Source organism: Mesoplodon mirus, assembly GCF_964341445.2.
Source record: "Mesoplodon mirus genome assembly, chromosome: 11".
NCBI lineage: Eukaryota > Metazoa > Chordata > Mammalia > Artiodactyla > Ziphiidae > Mesoplodon > Mesoplodon mirus.
This window is the reverse complement of record NC_138987.1, coordinates 38452200-38475060: the sequence shown is the minus strand read 5'-3', so window position 1 is coordinate 38475060 and position 22861 is coordinate 38452200. Positions and strand designations below refer to the sequence as shown.

The 22861-nt window shown below is 52.5% G+C and overlaps 1 protein-coding gene across 3 annotated transcripts; it reads right to left on the bottom strand.

The window, feature by feature from the left end:
• Positions 1 to 871: 871 nt before the first annotated feature.
• TEF (TEF transcription factor, PAR bZIP family member) lies at positions 872 to 22861 on the bottom strand. Of its 3 annotated transcripts, none has more exons than XM_082635142.1 (4): positions 22741 to 22861; positions 8973 to 9290; positions 4186 to 4406; positions 872 to 2969 (listed from the first exon to the last, which is right to left on the bottom strand). In XM_082635142.1, exons 1-4 carry the CDS (start codon positions 22841 to 22843, stop codon positions 2754 to 2756), a joined length of 858 nt encoding a protein of 285 aa, XP_082491268.1. In that variant the 5' UTR covers positions 22844 to 22861; the 3' UTR covers positions 872 to 2753. The 3 variants fall into 3 exon arrangements, with proteins under 3 accessions (XP_082491268.1, XP_082491267.1, XP_082491269.1); XM_082635141.1 differs by lacking the exon at positions 22741 to 22861 and adding an exon at positions 12550 to 13747; XM_082635143.1 differs by lacking the exons at positions 872 to 2969; positions 4186 to 4406; positions 22741 to 22861 and adding exons at positions 7162 to 8482; positions 12550 to 13767.

Sequence of the window (22861 nt, the reverse complement as noted above, 5' to 3'; positions counted from 1 at the left end):
CACAGCAGGTCCCCTCACCAGGGTGAGGCTTACCGAGTCAAGGTTCACTACTACGTGCCTTCCGCAACCTCAGGACCCAGACAGGCAAACCCTTTCCTTTGGCCAAGGGTAAGAGTAACCCAGGTCCTCCACAAGGCTGCTGGCCACTGTGAAAGCTCTCTCTCTCTAAATATATATATTTCTCTATCTAGATATACATTTATTATATGCATATTCTTGCAACATTCTAGCTCATTCATTCATGATTTGTCTGTTCTGAGGTTGCAGTGAGGCTGAAGACAGGGTGTTTAGGTAGGGATGGCGCTTCCCAGCCCACTACAAGCCCATAGAAAGCCATTTACATTGGCGTCTCTAGTCTCCAGTGCTTTTTAGAGGATGTCAAAGATCTGAGCATAGGCACCTCAGTCTTTGGCTGTCAGCCCCAAGAGAGGGTCCAGCGGGGAGTCAAGGAGACTCCTAACTCCACAATGGAAACTGAGTAGGCACCACCCTCTCCTCCTGCAAGGACTTGATCCTTAAGCCTGGGAAGAAGACATGCTTACCTGAGCACCCTTTTCCCCAAAATGTCAACCTCCACGGACATCTCCTTCCTGTCCCTGCCAGGCTCCTGGCTCAAAGGGGCTCTTCTAAAAGAAGCCAGCACCACACTCTTCCCAAGTAAGGAGAGAACCAGACACCCACTGGCTGGCGGCAGGGGCGGGGGGGAGGTGTAAAAGGGGAGGGTGCTGGCCAGGCAGAAGGTGGGACAAAGAGAAGAGACATCAGGCCATCATCTCACCCGCTGGGGTCGGAAAGCGGACGCCACCCGGAGACTAAATGTCCATCCCTTAGGGAAAAAAACAGAAAAAAACACAAACCATACACTTCTGGCCAAAGAAAATGAAGAGCTTTTAAGCTGGTGGCTCTTCTACCTCTTGGTGGGTGGCCAGACCAGAGGGAGTGTGCCCGGGCGGGCGAGCTGCCCAGGGCAGGACACTGACATGCCGGATGCAACTGCCCTGTTGTGGTTACAATAGAGTGAAAAGTGTGAACACGGTTTTCATATAACCACAAAGTAAAAGTCAGGGGCCTGCAGGGAGGGCGCTGACATCCCTTGGCCTCAGGGACCCTTGTCAAGTCCCCTGGAGAGACAGGTGTGCAGGTCCCTGGAAGGCCGTGGCGTTCCCCTGGGGTGTGGTCCACGGCCAGTGGATGGCTTCCCCTGCTCTTAACATCTGTTATGAAAAGTCTTTAGGGGTCAAGGCCCAGGACTCCAAGCCACCACTTTAAATAAAGCCAGTGGTGAATGTGACAAAGTGTGCCCGTTACCTCTGACCCCTGCTTACCACAGGCTGCCTGCCCTGAGCAAATAAATACACCCATCTCTGGGTGCCCCAGCTGACCACAGCGAGCAGACGCTTCCATGGATCTCCCTAATTAATCTTTCGGGCAGAGCCAAAGGACGAGTCCAGCTGGACACAAGAGAAAGGAGCAGCTGGGAGGTGGGCCCCTCCGCACCACACCACAGCCAGGCTTGCATGGGTGGCTGTCTCCTGGGACCGAGATCGAGGGGACTCTAGCCTATGTAAATGTCCCAAGAGCCCGCTGTTCCAAAAGAGTGGTGCTGCGACCAGGTGACCACGTGTCCTGCCCGGTGACGCCCTCCAGGCCGCTCGCACGGGGTGGATCCTGAAGCCAGAACTGGGAAGCCCTCTTCTGCTTTTCAGGGACAGCGGACTCAGGCCTGGCCCGCACGGGAAAGCAGAGCAAGAAAGAGCGGGAGCTTCTCGAGAAACATGCCCCAGCTCCCCACCTACAGCGTGAGGGGCTGTGGAGACCGGTTTTCTGAACACCATGCAGAAGGTGCATCCCAGCTCCAGGAAGTTAAGAGACTTTTTCTTTTAAGTCCAAGATCTGAGCTTGGTCACTGGATGAAAAGAAACAGCAGGCCCAGAGGCCCAGTCTGGTGGGACAAATTTGACTCAGGCGGCCTCCACAAGTGACCTGGAGAAGAGGAGATAATGCACGGCGACCAAGGCTCAGAGACCACCACCCTGGGAGTCTCTCCCCAATGGCGGATGGAACGCAGAGGGAACCCCTCACCAGGGCCTCCTCCTTCCAGGCCTCGGAACCACAGAGAAAAGGGGTGAGGGAGCCAGGAATGGTTGGGTGCACTTCTGTTGCAGGCCCAGACGCAAAGCCCGTCCCAGGCTGTGCAGACACGCAGCGGCTGCGGCCTGGCACCCACGTGGACACTACAGAGGAGCTGGCATGTCTTTTTACCTTTGAGGAAGATGGGAACGGATGTTTTTCTCTAAGACTTTCTGGGGAGGACAACAGACCCTCCCTGCCTGGAAATGCGCCCTGCTACCTGAGAAGATGTAAGGGCAACAGCCATCATGACTCATTCTGCAGAGACAGGCCTGGACGGCCCAGGCTGGAGAAGCAGGGAGAGTCAGGGAAGCCTGGGTACCCTGGAAAAGAAGAGCCCATGCTCCAGAGGTCCCCTTCCGGTCCAACTGAGACAGCCAAGAACAGAGACTAAGGCTGAGTCACCACCTCGTAGATTCTCTCGCATCCCGCCAGGGAGGAGGCTGGCCCCCAGGGAAGTAGCCGTGCTGGCCATGTGATAATGAAGCTTGAACGTGAAGGCTCCTGGGGCAGGTGCACCACCATGCGCCCACGACGAGTCATAAGTCTCCACGCAGGGGTGGGTTTCAGGGGTCCCAGGCAGAGGTCTGAGGTGAGGCAGCGCGCCCGGGCAGGGGCACGGGTTACAAGGGCCCGTACTTGGTCTCATACTTGGACACGATGGTCTTGCACTTGCCCACCTCCTTGCGCAGCTCCGCCACCTCCGTCCGCAGGGCTGTGTTCTCCTTCTCCAGGAAGGCCGCCCGGATGGTGATCTGGTTCTCCTTCAGGCGCCGGGCGTCCCGGGACCGCTTGGCCGCCACGTTGTTCTTCTTGCGTCTCGTCCAGTACTTCTCGTCCTGTCGGGAAGGGTCCTCTGTGGGTCTCTCCTCTTTGCCATGAGGGAACCCAACCTTCCCCTCCTGCCAGCACTGCACACACCCGATTCCTCTTTTAACCCACATGGTCCAGCCAGAATGAGAGCTGGGACCCCGGGGAAGGAGCTGCATGTGCCTGGGACACCGAGGGGCCCCGCCCTTTCCCAGGGAGGCGGGATGAGAATGCAAGCCTTTGGTGGCATCCACGGTGGAAGGAAGGGCGCTGCACCTACTGGTGGCCTGCCCTGTGCTGCTCCAACATAAAGCACTGCCTATACTCTTGCCTCCCTTAGGCACTCTGGCTGTGGCTAAGGGTGGGCGCTCTGAGTCCAGTCCCCTGAGTTCACAGCTTGGTTCTGCCACTTTCTAGCAGTGGAACCGTGCGAGTTCCTTAACCTCTCAATGTCTCGTGCCCCTCATCTTTACAACAGGGGATAATTACAGTAATTACCTCATACAGTTGCTTGAGGATAAAATGAGTTAATATGTACAAGGTGCTTGCCTTACCAGTGCCTGGCTTACAGTAAGGACCACATAAAGGTTTACCGTATTTATTGTTGTTATTATTAAAGCCTCAGAAACATCTCAAGAGGCAGGTATGGTTATTCCTACTTTACAGATGAGGAACCTGAGGTCTGCTTGACTCCAAAGCTTATAAGAAAAGTCCTTATGAGTTTTTCACCAGAGGGAAGGGAAAAACTGCAAAATCCTCCTCTCTCTCCCCACTCCCAGTTCCTACAAAACCACCAGCTTGAAGGCTGCTTGCTAATCCCTGGGATGGCAATACACAACTATCCTCTGTCCTTCAAAGTGAGGGCTTGTTCAACCCCAGTTTCTGTGGCCTAGTGAGCTCTTGCCCAAAGGCTGGGTTGAAGCCAGGGAAGTGAGAGCATCAGCACAGCTGGCTGCCAGAAAGGAAAGAGAGAAGCTGCAGGGAGTCATGCTGGGGCCAAATGCCACCCTACTCCCTTTCTTTCTCTCAACTGCTGCAGGGAGTCATGCTGGGGCCAAATGCCACCCAACTCCTTTTCTTTCTCTCAATTGCTGCAGGATGTGGCTCTAAGCTCTGAACTCATGCCTTTCTAAACATGTCCACAAGGAGGGAGCGTCCTCTAGATGAAATCGAATGTGAAGAAGCACAGCCCCTTGGCTTCTGAACCAACACGGTACCTTCACTATAGTGGATATACCAGGTTACCTTCTGCTCATCGGGGACAAAGACCTTCTTGGCCTTTTTGATCATGGGCTGGGGCTTCAGGTCCTCCTCTGCAAACTTGTGCTTCCGAGGGTTGAACAGCTCCCCGCCTGGCACACTGGAGAGGACCAGGTCGGCAGGGTCGGGATTGAAGTTCACATCCACCTCCACGCAGTTGGGGTCGATGGGACTGGGTGTCTCCCTCTCCTTTTCCAGGGAGGATTCTGAAAGACACAGAGGCAGGTGGTCCTGAAAGAGTCTAGACTCACCGGACAGCCAAGACTCACATCACACACCCAGACACACCTGCTTGAATCTCAAGGTTGCACAAGCCACTGCCGCTTGGAGGGAAGAAAAACTACAACAGCACCAGCCCCCAAGCCAGATTGGCATATGTGATTCAATTCAACAACACAAACATGGAAAGAATTCTTCCCTTTAGGAACAAAATGCTCAAAAGGAAACAGAGGCCCTCGAAAATGACAAAATTTTCCGATTGTTTTTTCCCCCCCAGAAATGTTAAGCAAAACATTAAATCATCATACCCCCTTAACTTCCTGTGGTTTCAAGTTCTCAAGTAATGAGAAACAGCTGAATCTCACCAGGAACTGTAATGGGTTAGGGACACAGACTGAATAACGAAATGGCTTCCATTTCTGAATCCCCTGAGAGAAATCAGTGGCTCATTTAGTCTTATAACAACTCTGAAAAGGAGACGGGTGTTAACCTTATTTTACAGATGAGGAAACTAAGGCTCAAAGAAATGACATGGTTTTCCCAGGATCACATGGATGGTAAATGACTGAACTAAAATTTAAGTCTGGGTCTGGCTGACTCTGAATCCTTGTTCTCCTCCGCCCTACCTGGCTGTGGCTTTATAGTGGACATTGGATTTAAGGAACTTTCAGAATTCAAAGGTTATGTGTTAGGAAGAATCCCCTGGTGGTCCAGTGGTTGGGACTCCGCGCTTCCACTGCATGAGGCGTGGGTTCGATCCCTGGATAGGGAACTAAGTTCCCACAAGCTGTGTGGAGCGGCCAAAACAAACAAACAAACAAACAAACAAACAAAAAAACCTGTTCAAAGCTGATGTGTTATTAGAGACAATTTATTTTAAAAATCTACACCTTTGGCCTACTTGTTCAATGCTACTGATAGGAGTACACAAAATAATTATTCAGTCCACAGATACTTATTGAGCACCTACTATATGCCAGGAACTGTCGTGCCAAAGACAAAGCAGTGAACAAAACAAGTAAAAGTCCTTGCCTTCATGGAATGTTATTCTAGTGGGGAAGGCCAACATTACACAAGATAAATTACAAATATCTATATAAAACTGTTAGATGCCAGGTGGATATTTGAGAGAAGAACATTTCAGAGAGTGAACACCAGGTGCATGGTCTGTGCACAGGCAAGCACTGGGATAGTCAAGGAAGAGCAAAGGAGACCAATGTGGCTGCAGTGGGTGAATGAGGCAGGAGTAACCGGAAAGGCCCAGAACAGAAAACATGGGGGCTTTAATCCCAATAAAGCAGTGGTTCTCAATAGGGGACGATTTTGTTCTGCAGGGGATATGTGACCATGTTAGGATGGGGGGGGTATGTTCTACTGGCATCTAGTGGGTAGAAGCCAAGGATGCTGCTAAACATCCCATAGTGCACAGGACAGTCCCTCCCCAACCCCAACAAAAAAATTATCTGGTCCAAATGTCAATAGGGCCACTGATTTTGACTTTCACCCTGAGTTGAAAGAAGTCATTGGAGGGTTCTGAGCAGACGTGTGACATGATCAGACTTAGGTTTTAACTGGATCATGCATGTAAACTAACTGTATCCTATCAAAGGGGTTAATTACAAACAACGATGAGTGTCAGAGGAGTGAATGACCAGGGACCAATGTGGTAACTATAGGAATAAACAACAGTCAAGGCACCCAAGGCTGGCAACTAGACCTCCCCTGTCCTGCTGGTGGAAGTATAAATGGCTACAGCCATTTTGTACACTATTTGGCAACACCTACAAATGCTGATTGGGTACATGTCTGATGACCCAGCTGCTCTATTCCTTGGTAAATGCCCGACAGAAATGCATACAGGTATTTACCAAAGACTCACATGCAAATGTTCATAGCAGTGCTATGCACAATCCCAAACTAGAAACATCTCATGTGCCCATCAGCTGAAGAGTGGATAAACTGTGGTGTAGTCATACAATACAACAATGGAATACCATTCACCAATGAAAATGAACAAAGTTCTGCTACAGGCAACAACATGGATGATTTTCACAAATGGAGTTGAGGAAAGAAGCTAGACACAAAAGAATACGTACTACTTATGTCTTTTCTACAGAAGGAACTGAAAAATGAACTCTTTCATTTCTACCATGTGTACAACTCTTACTTCATCTATATCGTGGCTTTTCTCTCTGTCACAGGGATTTTCCATAAGTATGTTCTGTAAATCTATTTTGTTAGTTACTGCTGCCCACATGACTTATATGTTACTATAAGGCTAGTTATAGGAAGCTGTAAATGTGAGAGTATAAATGTAATTAACTTATGATTGTTTAAAAAAAGAAGAGAACATAATATACAGTTCCATTTATAGAACATTCGACTATAAGCAAAATGAATCTTTGGTGATGGAAATAAGGATAGTGATTACCTCTGGGGAGTAAGAACCAAGACGGGTCCCAAGGCACTCTGGGGATACCAACAGTGTTCTCTATCCTGATCTGGGTGGTAGTTACACAGGTGGGTTCACTCTGTGAAGATTCATTGAGTGGTATACTTATGATACTGGCACTTCTGGATGCCATACTTCATTAAGAAGGTTTACTTAAAAACAAAATCAAAGGCAAATGCCACCTAGGTGGTCTAAGGTGTAAGAAGAGGGCTCATTTCCAGTTCTGCCCCTACCCACACATGGAACCGGCCTTGCAGCACAACCTGACCAGCACAAAAATAAGCAGGGACCTCCCTGGTGGCGCAGTGGTTAAGAATCCACCTGCCAATGCAGGGGACACGGGTTCGATCCCTGGTCTGGGAAGATCGCACATACTGTGAAGCAACTAAGCCCTTGTGCCACAACTACTGAGCCTGTGCCCGAGAGCCTGCAAGCCACAACTACTGCGCCTACGTGCTGCAACTACTGAAGCCTGCGCACCTAGAGCCCGTGCTCCGCAACAAGAGAACAAGAGAAGCCCCTGCTCGCTGCAACTAGAGAAAGCCCACGTGCAAAGACCCAACGCAGCCAAAAATTAAAAAAATAAATTAAAAAATAAATGCGCTGCCTTCAAACAAAAATTTGGCTGGAATCAGCTGAAGCCTCTCAAGCTGAACAGTTTACAGGAAAGAAATGAGGGGCAGGGGAACATGTTAAAAGGCAGTACAGGGATATAGTCAGAAAAATCTAGCATGTGCAATACTTTACAGGACAAACAATTCAGCTTCTTCAACAAATAAACTGCAAAGAAATAAAAAGGAGAGGGGGCCCCATAGATGACACGAGATTTAAGAAACATAAGTAATTGAAACATGTGGGTCTTGTTTGGCTCCTGATTCAAATGAACTGTAAAGCAATAACATTTATGAGACAACTTTTTGGAAATTTGAATGCTGATGGATTTATTGTCAATTTCAGATGTTAAATTGATATTTTTGTTCTGTTTTTTAAAAGAGCCCTTACAGTTTATATATATATTGAAATATTTATCGATGAAATGATATAATACCTAGGATTTGAATGAAAATAATCGGGTTAAGGGAATGGAAGAGGTTACAGAAAACAAGATAGATTACAAGTTAATTATTATAGAAGCTGAGTGATGTTTACTGGAGGTTCATTACAGCAGCGCTTTACTTTTGTATTTGAACGTTTTTCCAAAATAAAAAGAAAAAAAAATTGAGCCTGACAATTCCTTGTGTGCAGGTTCCCTGGGTTCCACACCAGTTCCTGGGGTCTTTCCTGGGAGACATCAGCCTATACGCCTCGAACTGAACCTGCAGAAAGCTTTGCAGAGCCCCTAAAACAGGGGCCATGCCTCCTCTGGTGGGTTTGTGACCCAGGGGCATGAAAACCAACCAACGGATCTCCAGAGGTAAAACAGAAAAAGGACAAGAGGATGCGGGAGGAATCCCAAAGATGCTATCTGTCCTGGCAGCAGAAATGCCTTCTTCATGCCAGTGCCTGAGCAGTACCTGGCTAAACAGCCAAACATCCTGGGTTCAATGTTGCCTCCACCTCCTACCAGCTGTGTTACCTTGAGCGAGTTACCTGACTTCTCGGTCTCCTCACCTATAAAATGAGGAAAATAGCATCAGTCTCATAAGGAGGTTTTTGTGAGGATTACGTGTTAATGCCCGGCACACGGTACGTGCTAAATATTATAAATGTTAGCTGCTGCTGTTACTATTATTGTCGCCTGAGTTCTCTAATCATCTGTGGCAAGGCGCGCACGGGGGTAAAGAGCAGCACTGAGCAAATGCAGAATGGGTTCCTATCCTGTGAAGCCTCTGGCTGGGAGGGCTCGCTCCACCGGGCTAACCACCTGCGGCAACCAACCAACAGACAGGCTCCGGCTGCTGCCGAGGGGACTGCTGTTTTCACGTCCAGCCTTGGGGGCCCGTCCTGAAGGGTGAGAAGCAGAGGGTTTCTGCTCCCTGCAGGCCCACCAGGACCTCCCGAGAGGAGGGGCTCACTAGGTGCGTGGACACAAGCAGCCCTCAGTGGGAAGCAGATTTCCCCGGATGCGGCAGGTGGCCCTGCCCGAAGGCCCATCACCAACCTGTGCTAGACACGGTTTCCGAGGGCTGAAAGACAGCGGTGGAGGAGGATGGTGGGGACGCCGTGGAGGAGCTGGCCGACTCCTTCCCTTCTAGCTCAGCCACAGGCAGCAGCAGGTTCTGGGCCAGGTGGGTGGGGCTGGCAGGGATGCCGTTCTCCAGCAGGAACTCATCCAGGTCCATGTACTCCAGGTGGAAAGACTCGCCATCATATGGGATGGTCTTGTCCCAGATGGGTGGCATGAGGGAGGCAGAGACGGCCATGGTGCTGGCTGCTGCAGCCTCGTCTTCCTCCAGCTTTTCCTTCCCCTTTTCCTTATCTGCAGACACAAAATCTGTGATGACACATCACTCGAGAGGGTAACTCAATCCCAGGAGGCGAGCAGTGAGCCTCACAGGGTGGACCCACCTCTCTTGGAGTCCTGATCCATCCATGAATGTCAAGAGCCCACTCTATTCTCCAGTTATAACCTGGTGCTTGAACCAGGGGCACTGGTCTCCTTTAGAGGTGGCAGCAGACCCTCATCCACGCCTGGGTTTCCTAGGATGCTCTCCATAAGCTCTGAGGCCTGCTGCATCCCCAGGGTTAATTCAGGATGGGCTGTGGGACTACCATCTGCCGGAGAGGTACTACAGGGAGGAAATGGAGTTTCTGACCCTTCCTGATATCTTAGGAAAGGGCTGATTCCTCAGGCCAAGAACTTTTGTGTTCTCCTGTCCTATCCCCTCCAGCTGCGCTTCTCCACAGCAACCCAGTCCGGGGCTTGAATCCCAGCTCTGCCACCCACTGCAGTGATGTGTGACTTTAGCCATGTTACTCAACCTCTCCCAGCCTCAGTGTCCTCCACTGTAAATAAGGATAAAGCTGCCTCTTTGGTGAAGATCAGAGGTAACATTTGAAAGTGTCTTGTAGAGCTCCTGGCACACAGCAGGCATTCATTATTACCGTGAGCTTGTTCAGGGCAGGGATTGTGTCTGATTCATTTCTAGATCTCGGGGACCAATACAGGAGCAGGCAGACAGTGAGCCATAGGAAGATGTGTATAATGAATGAAGAAGGCTGGGTTTGTAAACAGACTCCCTTCAGGTTTCTCAAAAAGAGAGGGCCTGGAGCTGTCTTTTCAGGACCTTTTTCAGAGCAACCATTTCAAGAGACTTCTATCCCTGAATAAGCAGAGAAGACTTAAGGCAGGTTTTCTGGGAGGGAAGAGAGGGGCGGAGCTGTAGAAGGAGGCCTGCTCCCATTCAAAGCAAAACTAATCAATCAGCGGGGACGGGATCCTACCTAATTGTTTCAGCCCCAAAGTTATACACATGGATTGGATATCCAAGAAAGGGTAAATTAAGAAAAAAAGATGAGAAAAATGTGACAAGGTTGGAAGAAAATCAAAGTGACAGGGAGGTTAATCAGAGAAGTGGGAGATAAAATCATGACAAGTTCATAACGGGTTTTCAAATTGAGGGAGACAACTTTGAATTCTGGATTCTGAAATGAAAAAGAGAAATCAAATATGATTATGTTGGAAGTGAACCAGTCATGCACGGACTCCTAGACCACAGACAGCCAAAAAGCAGCCTGTTGGTCCAATAAAAATGGACACACCCAGTGAGTTAAGAAGGTGGAGGTTTTGACAAACATAATTTGGTCATGGCTTCTAATACAAATTAACTCGAATTCTTGCAACTGCCTTCTGTACCGGGCTTTGGTTTAAAACCAAATGGGAAGTAAGAAAGCCAAGCTTTGGTGGGCTGGGTGGGCCAGATGGCCTCCCTGGTCTCCTTCCTTGGGATACTGACTCTACATTCTGTTCAGAAATGACTGAGATCCATGTTGGGCGGGGTCATGGGGATCAAAGGAGGCAGCAGAAGGGAGGAGACAGAAAAACAGCCCTACTAAAAGGACAAGTAACACTGAGTTCCAGGTTTTGTCTGGCTTAAGCAATTAAGCGTATTTTTAATCAGTGTTTTTATAAGATGGAGTTTTAATTGTAAGAGATGATAAAGGATTAGGCCCCTCACTCAGGTCAGAGGGATTGACATCATCAGTGGTTGCCAGTGATACAGTAAAGAGCATGTAAGGGCTAGCTACGTGACCTTGAGGAAACATCCTCACCTCTCTGAGTCTCAGCTTTCTTCATCTGAGAAGTGGGGTAATACCCTACTGGATGGCTGTGGAAGACTAAATAAAGATTATGCCAAAGTGCTTTGTGAGCATTCTGCAAATGTAAGGGAGAATTATTGTGATGGATGGTTATTATTTGGTAATCGGACAGAACCTGACAGATGTGTACACCTGTCCTGAGGCAGCTTAACTCAGCCCCAGATTTGGAACAAAGCATTGCCTTAAAAACAAACAAAAGGGTCTGTGCATATGAGGTCCTGAAGCAGGAGAAGAGAGCCTGGCCTCACCTGATGTGCGGAAGCTACTGGTAACCCAACCCATAGGGATGGGAGCCTGAGAACACACCCAGGAAAGGAAGAGAAATGGCGTTTTAAAAAATAAAATTAATCCCCCCAGACAGGTAATTCACAAAAGGCCCATTCCTTCCCAAATCCCTGAACTACACCAGCGGTTCTACGAAATTCAAATCTCTCAGACTGAAATCCTACCTCAGTGCACCTAGAACTCCACTGTAGGTGGCACTCCTGCTGCTCCCTGAACCTCATGTTCCCAGGCCAAAAAACAAGGCCAAACCTGCTTTCCACATAAGCCCCAGGGACCCTTGTGGCCTAGGAAACAAGACAAAGCCCAGCCCTGCCACTGTGGCCCCAAAGACTAGGGTCAGCCCCAAACAACCAGGAGAAGGGCCTCAGTGGCCTCGTTCTAACCCTCATCCCTCTACCTGTCTCATCCCAACCTCCCCCTCAGAAGGCGCCTCCCATTCCTTCTCCTGACACCCCTCCCCCACCTCAGCAGCAGCCCTGAAACTCATTTCCAGAAAATCTCCAGTGAGTACCTAGTACCTGGGGATACTCACACGCAGGGATGAAGACAGGTCCTCCTCTCTGGAGGGGGGACGGCCATATACGAAGACAATTCGCTATCAGGGCATCTCAAACTTTAGTGGACTTTGGAATCACGGAGGTGGGGTGGGGCTCTCCTTAAAATGCAGATTCCTGTCCCAGGAGCCGCAGAGTCGGTGGGTAAAGGGTGGGGCCCAGAAATCGGCATTTTAAGCAAGCACCCCAAGTGATTCTGATGCAGGCGTCCCCAGAGAAGGCGCCCTGGAGCCTCGTTTAAGGGGCTGCTGCGACCCCCATCAGCCTCTTCAGTAAACCTTACACGTCGCGCGCGCTCCCGGCCGCCCCAGTAAACCTCCTCACTGCGACCCCCACTCTACCATCTCCCTCCTGACCCTTCCCCGTCAACCCCCATCTGACCCAACCTCTCTCAACTCGTCCCCGACCTTCTCTTCCCACCCCCTTTGCCTCGCCCTCCGGGCCCCTCATCATCCCTGGCCCCATACCCCTCCGCTGGACCACTTCACCCCGACCTCCGACCTCCGAGGCCCCGCCCTCAAAAGGCCCCGCCCCTGCAGAAACCCCGCCCCCAGGAGCGCGTGGACCCCCTCCCCTCACCTAGGCGCGCCTCGCGCGGGGGGTTCTCCATCAGCTTCTTCAGGACCAGAGGGAAGGAGCCCGGCAGGCCCCTTTCCCCGGCTGCGCGCCCCGGCCCCGGGCCCGGCCCCGCCTGCGGCTCTACAGGCGGCTTCTTTCCGCCGCCCGCGTCGGACATCGTGCCCCGCGCTCTGCTCGCGCGCCTCGCCTCCCCCGCCCGCCCCCCGAGATGGGACTGAGCCGTGCGACCCGCCGCAGCTGCCGACACGGGCAGCTATTGCGCAGGCGCCCAGCGGCACCCCCGCCTCCCTCCATCCCTACCCCGCCTGCGGACAGGCTCTGTCATATTAATTATTCATAAGGCCAGGCCAACTTCCCCGGATGGCAGCCTTAGATTGGCCCGCCCCACGAGAAGGGCAGGCTCAGCCTTCCGGGCCGTAATTGGTTAGGCCTCCCGGGTAAACGAGACACGTGCGGGGCCAGGTGAGGAGCAGGGCCGAAGGCCCCGCCCCGTTCGCCTCTCTGTCACCTGATTGGTGCCTGCTGGAGTCTTGGTCGTAGGCCCCTTTCGGCGACAGCCCCTTCCCCTCTACCAGCGGTTTCACCTTCGCCTCCTTCTTCGTAACCCCTGCCCTTCTTTCGGACCACTGTAACCGCTCTCCCTTCCCTCGCATCCCAATCTCACCACCTTCTGGACGCGCTGAAGGGAGGCGGGGCTGGGAGCAGCCATGCCAGAAAGGAAGCCTATCAGAGAGCCCCCCCCCCGCGGGTCACGTGGAGATGCAGCCGAGTCCAGTCGCGTGGGGAGGGGGAAGAAGGAAGGCGCGGAACAGCCAATGGAGGGCGGGGGCGGGGCCCGGGGCGGTGCACGAGGCGCAGCACGTGCGGGGCTGCGGCGGGGCGGGGCGCAGCGGGCCTTTCTATTCCGGGGACTCTGCCCAGGGTCGTGGGACAGAGACGCAGAGGCCAGTCCTCACCCTACCTCCCGCGCGACCTAGAGGTTGGCTGAGGGCAGGGCCGGGGACGGCGACCTGTTCCCGTAGGGACGGCCGGAGCAGGCTTGGCCGCCGCTGAAGGGGGTGTCAGGTTCCTCACTGATCCCGGGTTTCTGGTGCGGGCGTGGCGGCCAGATAAACACTAGCGTGGAGGGAGCATTCTTGAGGCCGCGGGTGGAGAGAGAGAGCCCGGCCCTGAGCCAGAGTCAGAGTACACGCTTCCGTCCTCGCACTTACTAGCTTGTGACCTTGGGAAAGTCCAGTTGCTTCACTTGAGCCTGTTTCTTCGTCCATAAAATTTAGGGGTTGGTCTAGATAATCTCTAAAGCCCTAAACAGCTCTGAAATTCTGTTCCTCTCTAGGACCTTCCCTTCTTTTTCCTAGGGTAAAAAATAAAACAAAATTCCTTTACACAGGGTACCGGTTACACATTTTGTGGGACAACTACCTCTTCTCAAAATATTTACAAATACTCGGAGTTCCTCAGGAAACGGCTAAAAATATGAAACGTGAGGGGGTACACAAGTGTGGAGGCCTTCTAGGAAGCTGCTCCTAAGTGGCACCCAGAACTTTGTACCTCTTTACAGCACAGATCATACCCTGCCTTGAACCCAAACAAAACTAGACTCTCCCTCCCTGAGAGGGCAGGGACTTCGGCTTATTTGCTCTGTATCGGCCAGTGACTCCCGCCTTCCACGAACAGGGCTGGGGGAATGGCAGGGCCTAGTCCCTGGTTCATAGGGTAGGTGCGTGACCGCGACACCCAGCTAGGTACAATCAAAACTGGGAGTTGAGGAGGAAGAAGAGGCTGGGCCCCTGAGCAAGCCTGGAAATCAAGAGGTTTGAAGAGGGCTTCCCTGGTGGCGCAGTGGTTGAGAGTCCACCTGCCGATGCAGGGGATGTGGGTTCGTGCCCCGGTCCAGGAAGACCCCACATGCCATAAGCCATGACCCCGTGAGCCATGGCCACTGAGCCTGCGCGTCCGGAGCCTGTGCTCTGCAACAGGAGAGGCCACAACAGTGAGAGACCTGCATACTGCAAAAAGATAAATAAATAAAATAACAGAGGTTTGAAGAAAATCTGGGTGGTGGTCGAGGCCAGGGGATGGAGCTTGACTCCAAAATTCAAGTTCTTATGGCCACACTAATTAGACTTCAGTCACTGTCTGACTCTGATACCTCCAGCCAATTGCTTCATCTCTCCAGGCCACCTTTCCTTATATGTCAGACGGCGATAGGGCAGGATTGACCTTGTGAGGCTTCCTAAGCCAGTTCATATAAAATGTACAATTGCAACCCTGCCACAAACAGTAGTTTTCATAGTTTTACTACCACTGATGGGTACAAATCCACTGCTTGGTGTATCCATCATCCTAGAGGCAGGTATGGTGCCCATGTCACTATTTAGTGAAAGTGCTAAATTGTGTACAGAAAATTTGTTGTGTTGTTGTTAGTGGTATTCTGTATGTGGCTAAACTAATATATCTTTAGGATAAACTGACCTAGTGGGTTTTTTTTTTTTTTTTGGCCTCTCCTGTTGCGGAGCACAGGCTCCGGACGCGCAGGCTCAGCGGCCGTGGCTCACGGGCCCAGCCGCTCCGCAGCATATGGGATCTTCCCGGACCAGGGCACGAACCCATGTCCCCTGCATCGGCGGGCGGACTGTCAACCACCGCGCCACCAGGGAAGCCCTGACCTAGAGGTTTTTAGAAACAAATTTCAAAGGACGGTCCGAGGAAATTGATTAAAACAACATATGAAGTTTTTTTTTAAAATGGCTAGTTTGGCCGCAGAGCAGCTTGCTGGATTAGAGTTCAATGTATATTTTCATAGCTAATGTGACATTATTGAGGAGAAAAAATTTCTCAAGGTACTAGAGGAGGATTTGTAGTAACATAACAGTGGAAGGTTATAACATTCGTTTTATGACAAAGGTGGTATGTAGTAAGAGGGAGTACAGATTTAGATTTTTTTTTAAAGCTGCAGTTGTCCAAAAGGGATAATGCCTACTCTGCTTATCACCCATCCTGGAGCAACTGATTTAACAGGCGAGTGGCAGTGGTGAGAAGCTCAGTAAGCAGCTTAGGGCCTTAAAACTTAGTTTTGATTTGGTCCTCTGTTCATGTACCAACACTCCCCAAAGAGGGTTTTTTTTTTCCCCTGGACAACCGCAGGGTAAATGGTGTGTCACAAGCACCATGGCAGGAGCATTATAAACGTGTTCTCTCTCGTGCTTCCTTGCAAGCTGGGAGGTGAGCTACGCTGCCAACTGGCAGCCCTCAACAGCACCATCCTGGAGGCGGGAGCCATTATGCTCTTGTCTTCCTTCTCCGGCTGATCCGAGAAGAGCCACAGCATCCTGTTTCTACCTCTGCCTCCTATCAGTAAAGTGGGAATAACAGCTCAGCCTTGCCCCTTCTCTTAGTGGAGGAATAAATGTTGTGAGAAGTAATTAGCTAATTTCCATAGTGTTTGTGAGCCCAACAAAGAAAGAAACTCTATAAAAAGAACATGTTATTACATGGTTAAGACCGTAAAGCTATGAAGTGATACCTTAGTATTTTATAGTAATAGGGTTTCAGTGCAGCAACTTCTTGAGGGAAGTGTGGTCCTGGGGCAACAGTGACTTTGTGGGGATGGGATGCAGACCTGGGTAGAGTCTCTCCACAGCGCTGTCCAGCCACTTGTCCTTGAGCTAGGTACTTCTGCTGCCTGAGTCTCAGTTATTTTTCTCTTGGAAACAGAAATGGATCTGCTTACCTCATAGGGTGGCTATGAGGATTATGTGTGGGAAGCAATGTCAAGTGCCAGCCTGAACAGTGCATGGCATGGAGTGCGTGGGCCTCCACCCTTCCCCTTCATTCAGGTTGTGTCGGGTGAGGCGTAGGATTATTTTGGGTGAGGGGACAAGGCTGTGGGTGGGTTCTACAGTCTAAGCTACTGCAGAGAAGGGATGTGCAATGTCCATTTTCCAGAGCTGGACTGGCTTTAAATTCTACTCTTTAGTGTTCCAGAAACTTGCTAACCAACCCAAGTTAAAAATTTAATTCAGTTGAGCATATGCAGAACAGGTGCCTTTCATTAAGCCTCTTTACCAATTTGAATTATTTAAATTTGAAGTTCAGAGGAGCTAAAACTCCAGCATGGGAGCCTTTGACCAGATACCGCATGATGATCTCTTTGGCCACATAGTCAGCATTGAACAGGACACAGTACGACTCCGTCTTCTGACTTACAGCACAATGTGACATGAGCCTGGTGTCTGTAAGAGCAGGACGGTGAGAAGGCTTCCATTGAGCTCTAACAAAGCCCAGTTATCTGTGTGCTTTGCGATACCAAATGCAGGAGAGCACAGAGCTTTGTTCAGGGTAGCAACTCAGTAAGTATTTGTTGGCTCGCTTTGTTGTTGGTGCTGGTAGGAGGGTTAACAAAACCTTTCAGAGCCAAGTCATATACATCTGGAACGTTATTAACGTTAAATAACGGTCACTGTGTTTGATTCACAATCAAACCTGGAATAACAAACATGAGCCATCTTAATGGCAAGTCTCCTGCCACTGGCCTTGCCAACAACTGCCTCCTTTTGAGCCCACATACCTGTGGCTGCGTGGTTCTGGGCTGTGGTTTGTACCTCGGTCTCAGTGTGTCCTAGGGGAGAAGTGGCAGGTGGAGGCCCTTGGCTAACGCTTGCCCACCTCTTCAATACTCTCAAGAAGAGCGCTAGTTTCCTGTTCGGCTTGCATTTTGTCCGCTGCCCAGTTTCAGATTGTAGAAGGGAATGCCCCAAGAGTGCCATTTCCAGAGAGCAGCCCTCACCTCCGGGCTCTGCCATGTCTCAACAGCCACTTCCTGACAGCCAAGGGCTCTCCAGTGGAAGCCGTGTTGGTGCAGTGGTAGGGTGTGGGCTCTGGAGCTGGAACATCTACGTCTGATTCCTGCTTTGACTACTTCCTGTGTGACCTTGGGCAAGTTACTTAACCTCTGAGCCTGAGAAGGAAAGGAGTCAATTCAGGTGCACTGCTGAGACTAGCACCTGGAGCATAGCAAGTGCTCACCTGAGGTTATCACTTACCACAATTTCATGTTGGGTTGTCCTGGAAACACCCTGTTCCTCCTAAGCTACCACTTCCCCAAGAATGGGTTGTGTGTGTGTGTGTGTGTGTGTGTGTGTGTGTGTGTGTGTGTGTGTGTGTGTGTGTGAGAGTGTGTGAGGCAGACTTTGCAGGCAGGGAAGTGATGGCCTCACTCTTTTTTTTTTTTTTTTTTTTGCGGTACGCGGGCCTCTCACTGTCGTGGTCTCTCCCATTGCGGAGCACAGGCTCCAGACGCACAGGCTCAGCGGCCATGGCTCACGGGCCCAGCCGCTCCGTGGCATGTGGGATCTTCCCGGACTGGGGCACGAACCCGTGTCCCCTGCATCGGCAGGCGGACTCTCAACCACTGCGCCACCAGGGAAGCCCCTCACTCTTCTTTATGACCTTCAAGGCCCTGCAGGCTCTCCCCGTTGCGGGTCTCTCCAACCTCACCTCTTCCTTCCTTCCCACTTAATAAAACACCTCCTGCAGCCACAGTGGCCTTTCATTCCTCAGACACATGTGTCTTTCTTGCCCCAGGACAGGGCCTTTGCAAGTGTGGTTCCCTCAGCCTGAAAGTTCTTGATGTACCTGGCTCTTCGTCACCCTCCAGGCCTTGGCTCAAATGTCACCCCCTCAGAGAGGCTGGCCCTGACCTTCCCGATTGCTGACTCTCTGTCTCCCCACTGGAATGCAAACAGCAGCGAACAGGGGCAGCGTTTGTCTCACTCACCCAGTGCCACAAGTGTAGCAAGGACTCAACGCGATGAATGTTTGGATGACTGGAAAGGCACTGCCCTGAGACCTGGTTCCAGAGACCCCGGGGAATCCTGTGGGCAGGGAGGAGCCTGGAAGCCCGCCAAGCTGGGTTGGAGCCCCTCGACAACATGTGGCCTTCCCATCGCTGAGCCTCAGCCTCCTCATCTGTACAATGGATCATCACAACTCCCTTGCAAAGCCATTTCGCAGACGGAGATGTAAAAGCACTGAGCACGGTTCCCAGGACACACCTAGGGAACAGGGGCCATTAAAACCAGGATTCATTCCTGTAGCAACCTAGCCTTGGGACAGGCCCATTAAGATGTAAAAGCCATCTGGACTGCTGGACGCTGCTGTCAGCTTCTGGCACTCGGTGAGAATGAGTTTCTCACGTTTCCCTGATTGGTGATGGGGATGGGACGGGGTGGGGGGACAGGTAGAGAAGAAGGATGAGTCCCTGACGCTGGGGTGAAGAAGAGGCAGGCCTGCATGCTGGCCCCGAGGGTAGCCAGTTCCTCTGAGCATGTTTCCTTGCCATTTAGGAGGTGGTAGTGAGGATTAGAACTAGCACATCCCGTACAAAGAAGGTCCCTTCCCGCACTTCTTCCCTGGAAGCAAACTTCATGATTTCTCAGGTTTGCTCTGGTTCCCCAAGACAGGGAGTGGAGGCGACCACATGGACCTTACTGACGCCAAGCCCAGGACAGCCCAGGCTGCACTGAGTCCACTCTCTCGCCTGTTCACCTCAATCCCCCAAGAGGAGGCTACCCAGACCCCTGCCTCTGCCCCAGCGAGTCCCACTGAGATCGGGCCTGTTATCATTCGGCCCTTTCTCTGGCCAGCTCAGCTGGGCTGTCCTGTTTGCTGCGGGGCTGTTGGCACCATGCCCCCAGGAGCCTCAGCGCGTGTTTCCAAGGAGACAGCCCTGAGTATGCTCCCACAAACTTGCAACGTCCCCTTCTTTCAAGGAGGATATCCATGGAAAGGAGGGTGGAAATGAGGGAGTGAAGGTCGGATTGCAAATGTGATGTCCGTGGAAGGAGCATAGTGCCAGGCCCAGCTGCTGCTTGCCTTTTGCAGAGAAAACAGTGTGGTACTTCACAGTTTGCAAACGTTTTCACATGGGATAGCTCATTGAATCCTGGCCACAAGCCTGTGAAGCAAGTATTCTTCTCACAGATTGGGGATGGAGAGAGGCATGTCAAGGATACCGTGCTGGGTGGCCTGCAGCGATTCTGGTTAGGAGCTCCTGACATGGGGAACCTGCCTGCTCAGCTCAAAGTGATGGCCTTGTTCAACCTCTGGTATGCTTTCATGCTACATGGTTCCCTGAAAAAGAGGCCTGAGTGACCAAAGTTGGCAGAAGGATGAGGGGCGGCCTCTGAGCACAGCCAGGGAATGAGGGAAGGATAGGGTGTAAAGAGCTAACAGTGTGGTTTGGAGAAGCCAGGTCTTTCCAGAATCTGGAGAAGGAAGTGTGAGAGCCTGGAACAGAAAGAATGGCCTCTTGGAAGAGGATCCTTGGGGGAAAAGGCAGGTGTGGAAACAGGAAGAACAGTCCTTAGGGGTCAGGGCCCAGAGGCAGAGGGGAAACTGAGTCAGAGCTTGGGGCACAGACCCACTCTCTGGCTGGACGTAGATTTCTCTGCCTACAAGAAAGTTGGTTGAACGGGTGGCCCAGAGTGAGGGACCACCGGCTGGTGGCTGTAGCCTGAAGCCGAGGAGTCTCGAGCCTGGTCAGCACTGTTGGAGGAAGTCTGCTTAACCAGGAAAGGGGGGGCTGGGGTGGGAGGCCCAGGGCAGCAAAAGGTAGAGGCCCCGAGGTCGGGGCTCAGGGAGCGTCCTTGAGTTAGAAAATGGAGAGGCTGCAGGGAGGTCAGAGTCTCGTGAGGGCACGTTCTCACCCTCCGCACGGCTCTCCTCTGATGCCCCCTCCTGCTGGACCCAAGGTGTGCTCTGCAGGTGACCCCCGTGTGAGCTGAAGCACAGTCACCGGGCTGGGGAGAGTGGGGACTCTTTGTAAAGAGGTTCCCGTCCCCCACCCCGGAGAAACCTGCGCCGCTCACACCAAAGCACCGGGCGAGCAATCCTGAGGGGCAACCAGCGCCTCTGTTGCCCTCCTCCCGGGTGTCCGAAGCCAGAGTGAGGGATGCACGCGGGGGAGAAGCCCTTGAACGACACGGGTTTGAACCGCGCGGGTCCACTTACACGTGGATTTTTCCACTAACTACGTACAGTACTATCTGATCTGTGGTTGGTTGAATCCAAGGATGTGGAAACATGTACTCATGGGGTGACTATAAAGTTATACGCAGATTTTCAACTGTGAGGGGGGTTGGGCCCCTGACCCCCATGTTGTTCAAGGGTCAACTATGCTTGCTACGTGCCCACTGGAAATCCTAGTTCTGAGGGTGTGTGTACTCTCTTCACCAAGGTATATTGCCTTCAGGTGGATACTTTTAATTTTTTGAAAGATTTGGAGAGTCTGGGAGCTTTGGAAAGTGGCGATGGCAGGTTAGGGGCAGTAATAAGAGCGAGGTCTTTGTGGGTTACACTGACCCCCTTGACTCTTCAACCCTCGTCCCCTTATTTCATCCACCCATTGGCATCTGTCAGTCTGTCCGGGTCTCATGCTTCTGACTCTCAGTGAGACACCACGTAGAGAAGTGACAGGAGGTGGCCTGAGACTCTGGTCCATCCCCCGTGGGCCAACCCAGCTGTACCAAACCAACTGTCCTCTGTGAGGTTGCCAGTTCTCAGCAGAGCTCTCCCTGAGACCCTGGGCGAGTCCCCTGCGTGCTGGGCCCTGACTTTGCTGTCCACGGTGCGCAGTGGGGACTTTGCAGCTGTCGCGGGGCCCTGGGGACCAGCTGGGAGCCGGGGACCAGCAGCTGCTGCCGCTCTTCACAGACCTCGTTATTCAGGTCCGAGGAGCAGCGCCCTGAGTTGCCCCCAAGACCCCTTCCCTGCCCAGCTGGGAGCTGACCCTGCAGATCTGCCGGCAGCCCAGCTGCTCCCTGTGCCCGCACTGGGCCACCTGGGCCACCCTACCTTCCCTGGGTGCCCAGACCAAGAAGGGAGCCCTATTCCTCCAGCTTTTGGAAGGACTTCCAGCCTCACCTACCCACACGGGGTGTTCAGAGATGGCAAGAAAAAGTCAGCTGTGGTTCATCGGCCAGGCTGAGTTGAGAGTTTCGAGGTGATGGGCTTCTCCTGCTGAGCAGCTGGGGTCCTGAGTGCCAGGAGGGCACAGACTGCCCACAGGTGAGGCCTGAGGGGGGCCTGGAGCTAGATGAGAGAGCCCACGGGGGACCCTGCCCCGAGCTCTGGGAGCCGCCTTCTTCCCTGGGGCAGTGTCTCCATGAATGGAGCCTGCCGCCCTCCTTTCCTGAGCCTGGCTCCCCGAGCTGTGTCAGGGCAGGGGCTGTGGTATGTGTCCTCGGCCTCCAGTTTGGGAGTGGCCTAAGGGTCCCATGGGAGGAAGTCCTGTGGGGACAGCCAGGGCTGCCTGGTGATGAGATGTATCAGGTGCCAGCACAGCAGGTGAGGGAGAGGCCCGAGTAAGGTCCCTTGAGGGGACACCTGGGACTCCTAAGTCAGACTCTGGCAGCCGAGGGCAGCTGGGCTCCTTTAAAGGCGCCTGTGGAGTTTGAGCAATGAGGACCTGGCATCTTAGAAGAGAAGCAATTTGGAGAAATATTTGGCAAGAGGGGGCCCCCTGAGCAGGCTGGCACCCAAAGTTCGCATGGCCCTGGGTCTCTCAGGCAGGACTCGGGAGACACCTGGTGCTGGCTGCCCGCTCTGCCCCTCGGTTCACACCCTCCTCCGCCGGCTCCCTCGCCCCGTGTTTGCCTGTGGTATCCTAGGAACCGGGGCTTCCAGCCTGTGGTCCTGTTACATAACAGCTTCCATCCCATCCACGGGTTCAGCCCTCCAGCGAGCGGGAGCCGAAGCAGACGCCCAAAGAAAAGCGTCTTCTCCAGACATGGGAGGCTGCCCGAATCTACAGTCTCTGCCGGTCCCCTGCCGCCCCAACATCCAGAGGGAGGGAACTTAATAAGCAGTCAGCATCCAGTGCGTACTCTCAGCGGGGCCCTCTGGTCCTGTCCTTGTCCCGCGTGAGCACGGCACCTGTCAGTGGCCACACGCTGGCCGCGGCTTCCCAAAGCTAGCAGGCCCTGGGGGCAGTCCCTGAGTGACAGTGCCACTCCCTACCATGTCCCTCTCTGCAGTCCAGCCCTTCCTCGCCCAGGAAGAGGCCAAGGGCAGACTGCTGCTGGGAACCCTCCCTTGCTTGGAGATGCCTGTCCGGCCAATGTGCCTATGGCGGCCTCCACCCCTTGGGCACCTGGGCAGCCAGCCATCACAGACCACGTCCTCTCCTACCTGTCTTCTTCTCTGGCCAAGGCAGAGAGTGCTCCAGAAGGGACTTGAGGACCTCAGGCATGTCCATGGCAGGGGCCACTCCAATCCTGTCGCAGCTCGACATGGCCCGGCAGGGGGTGCT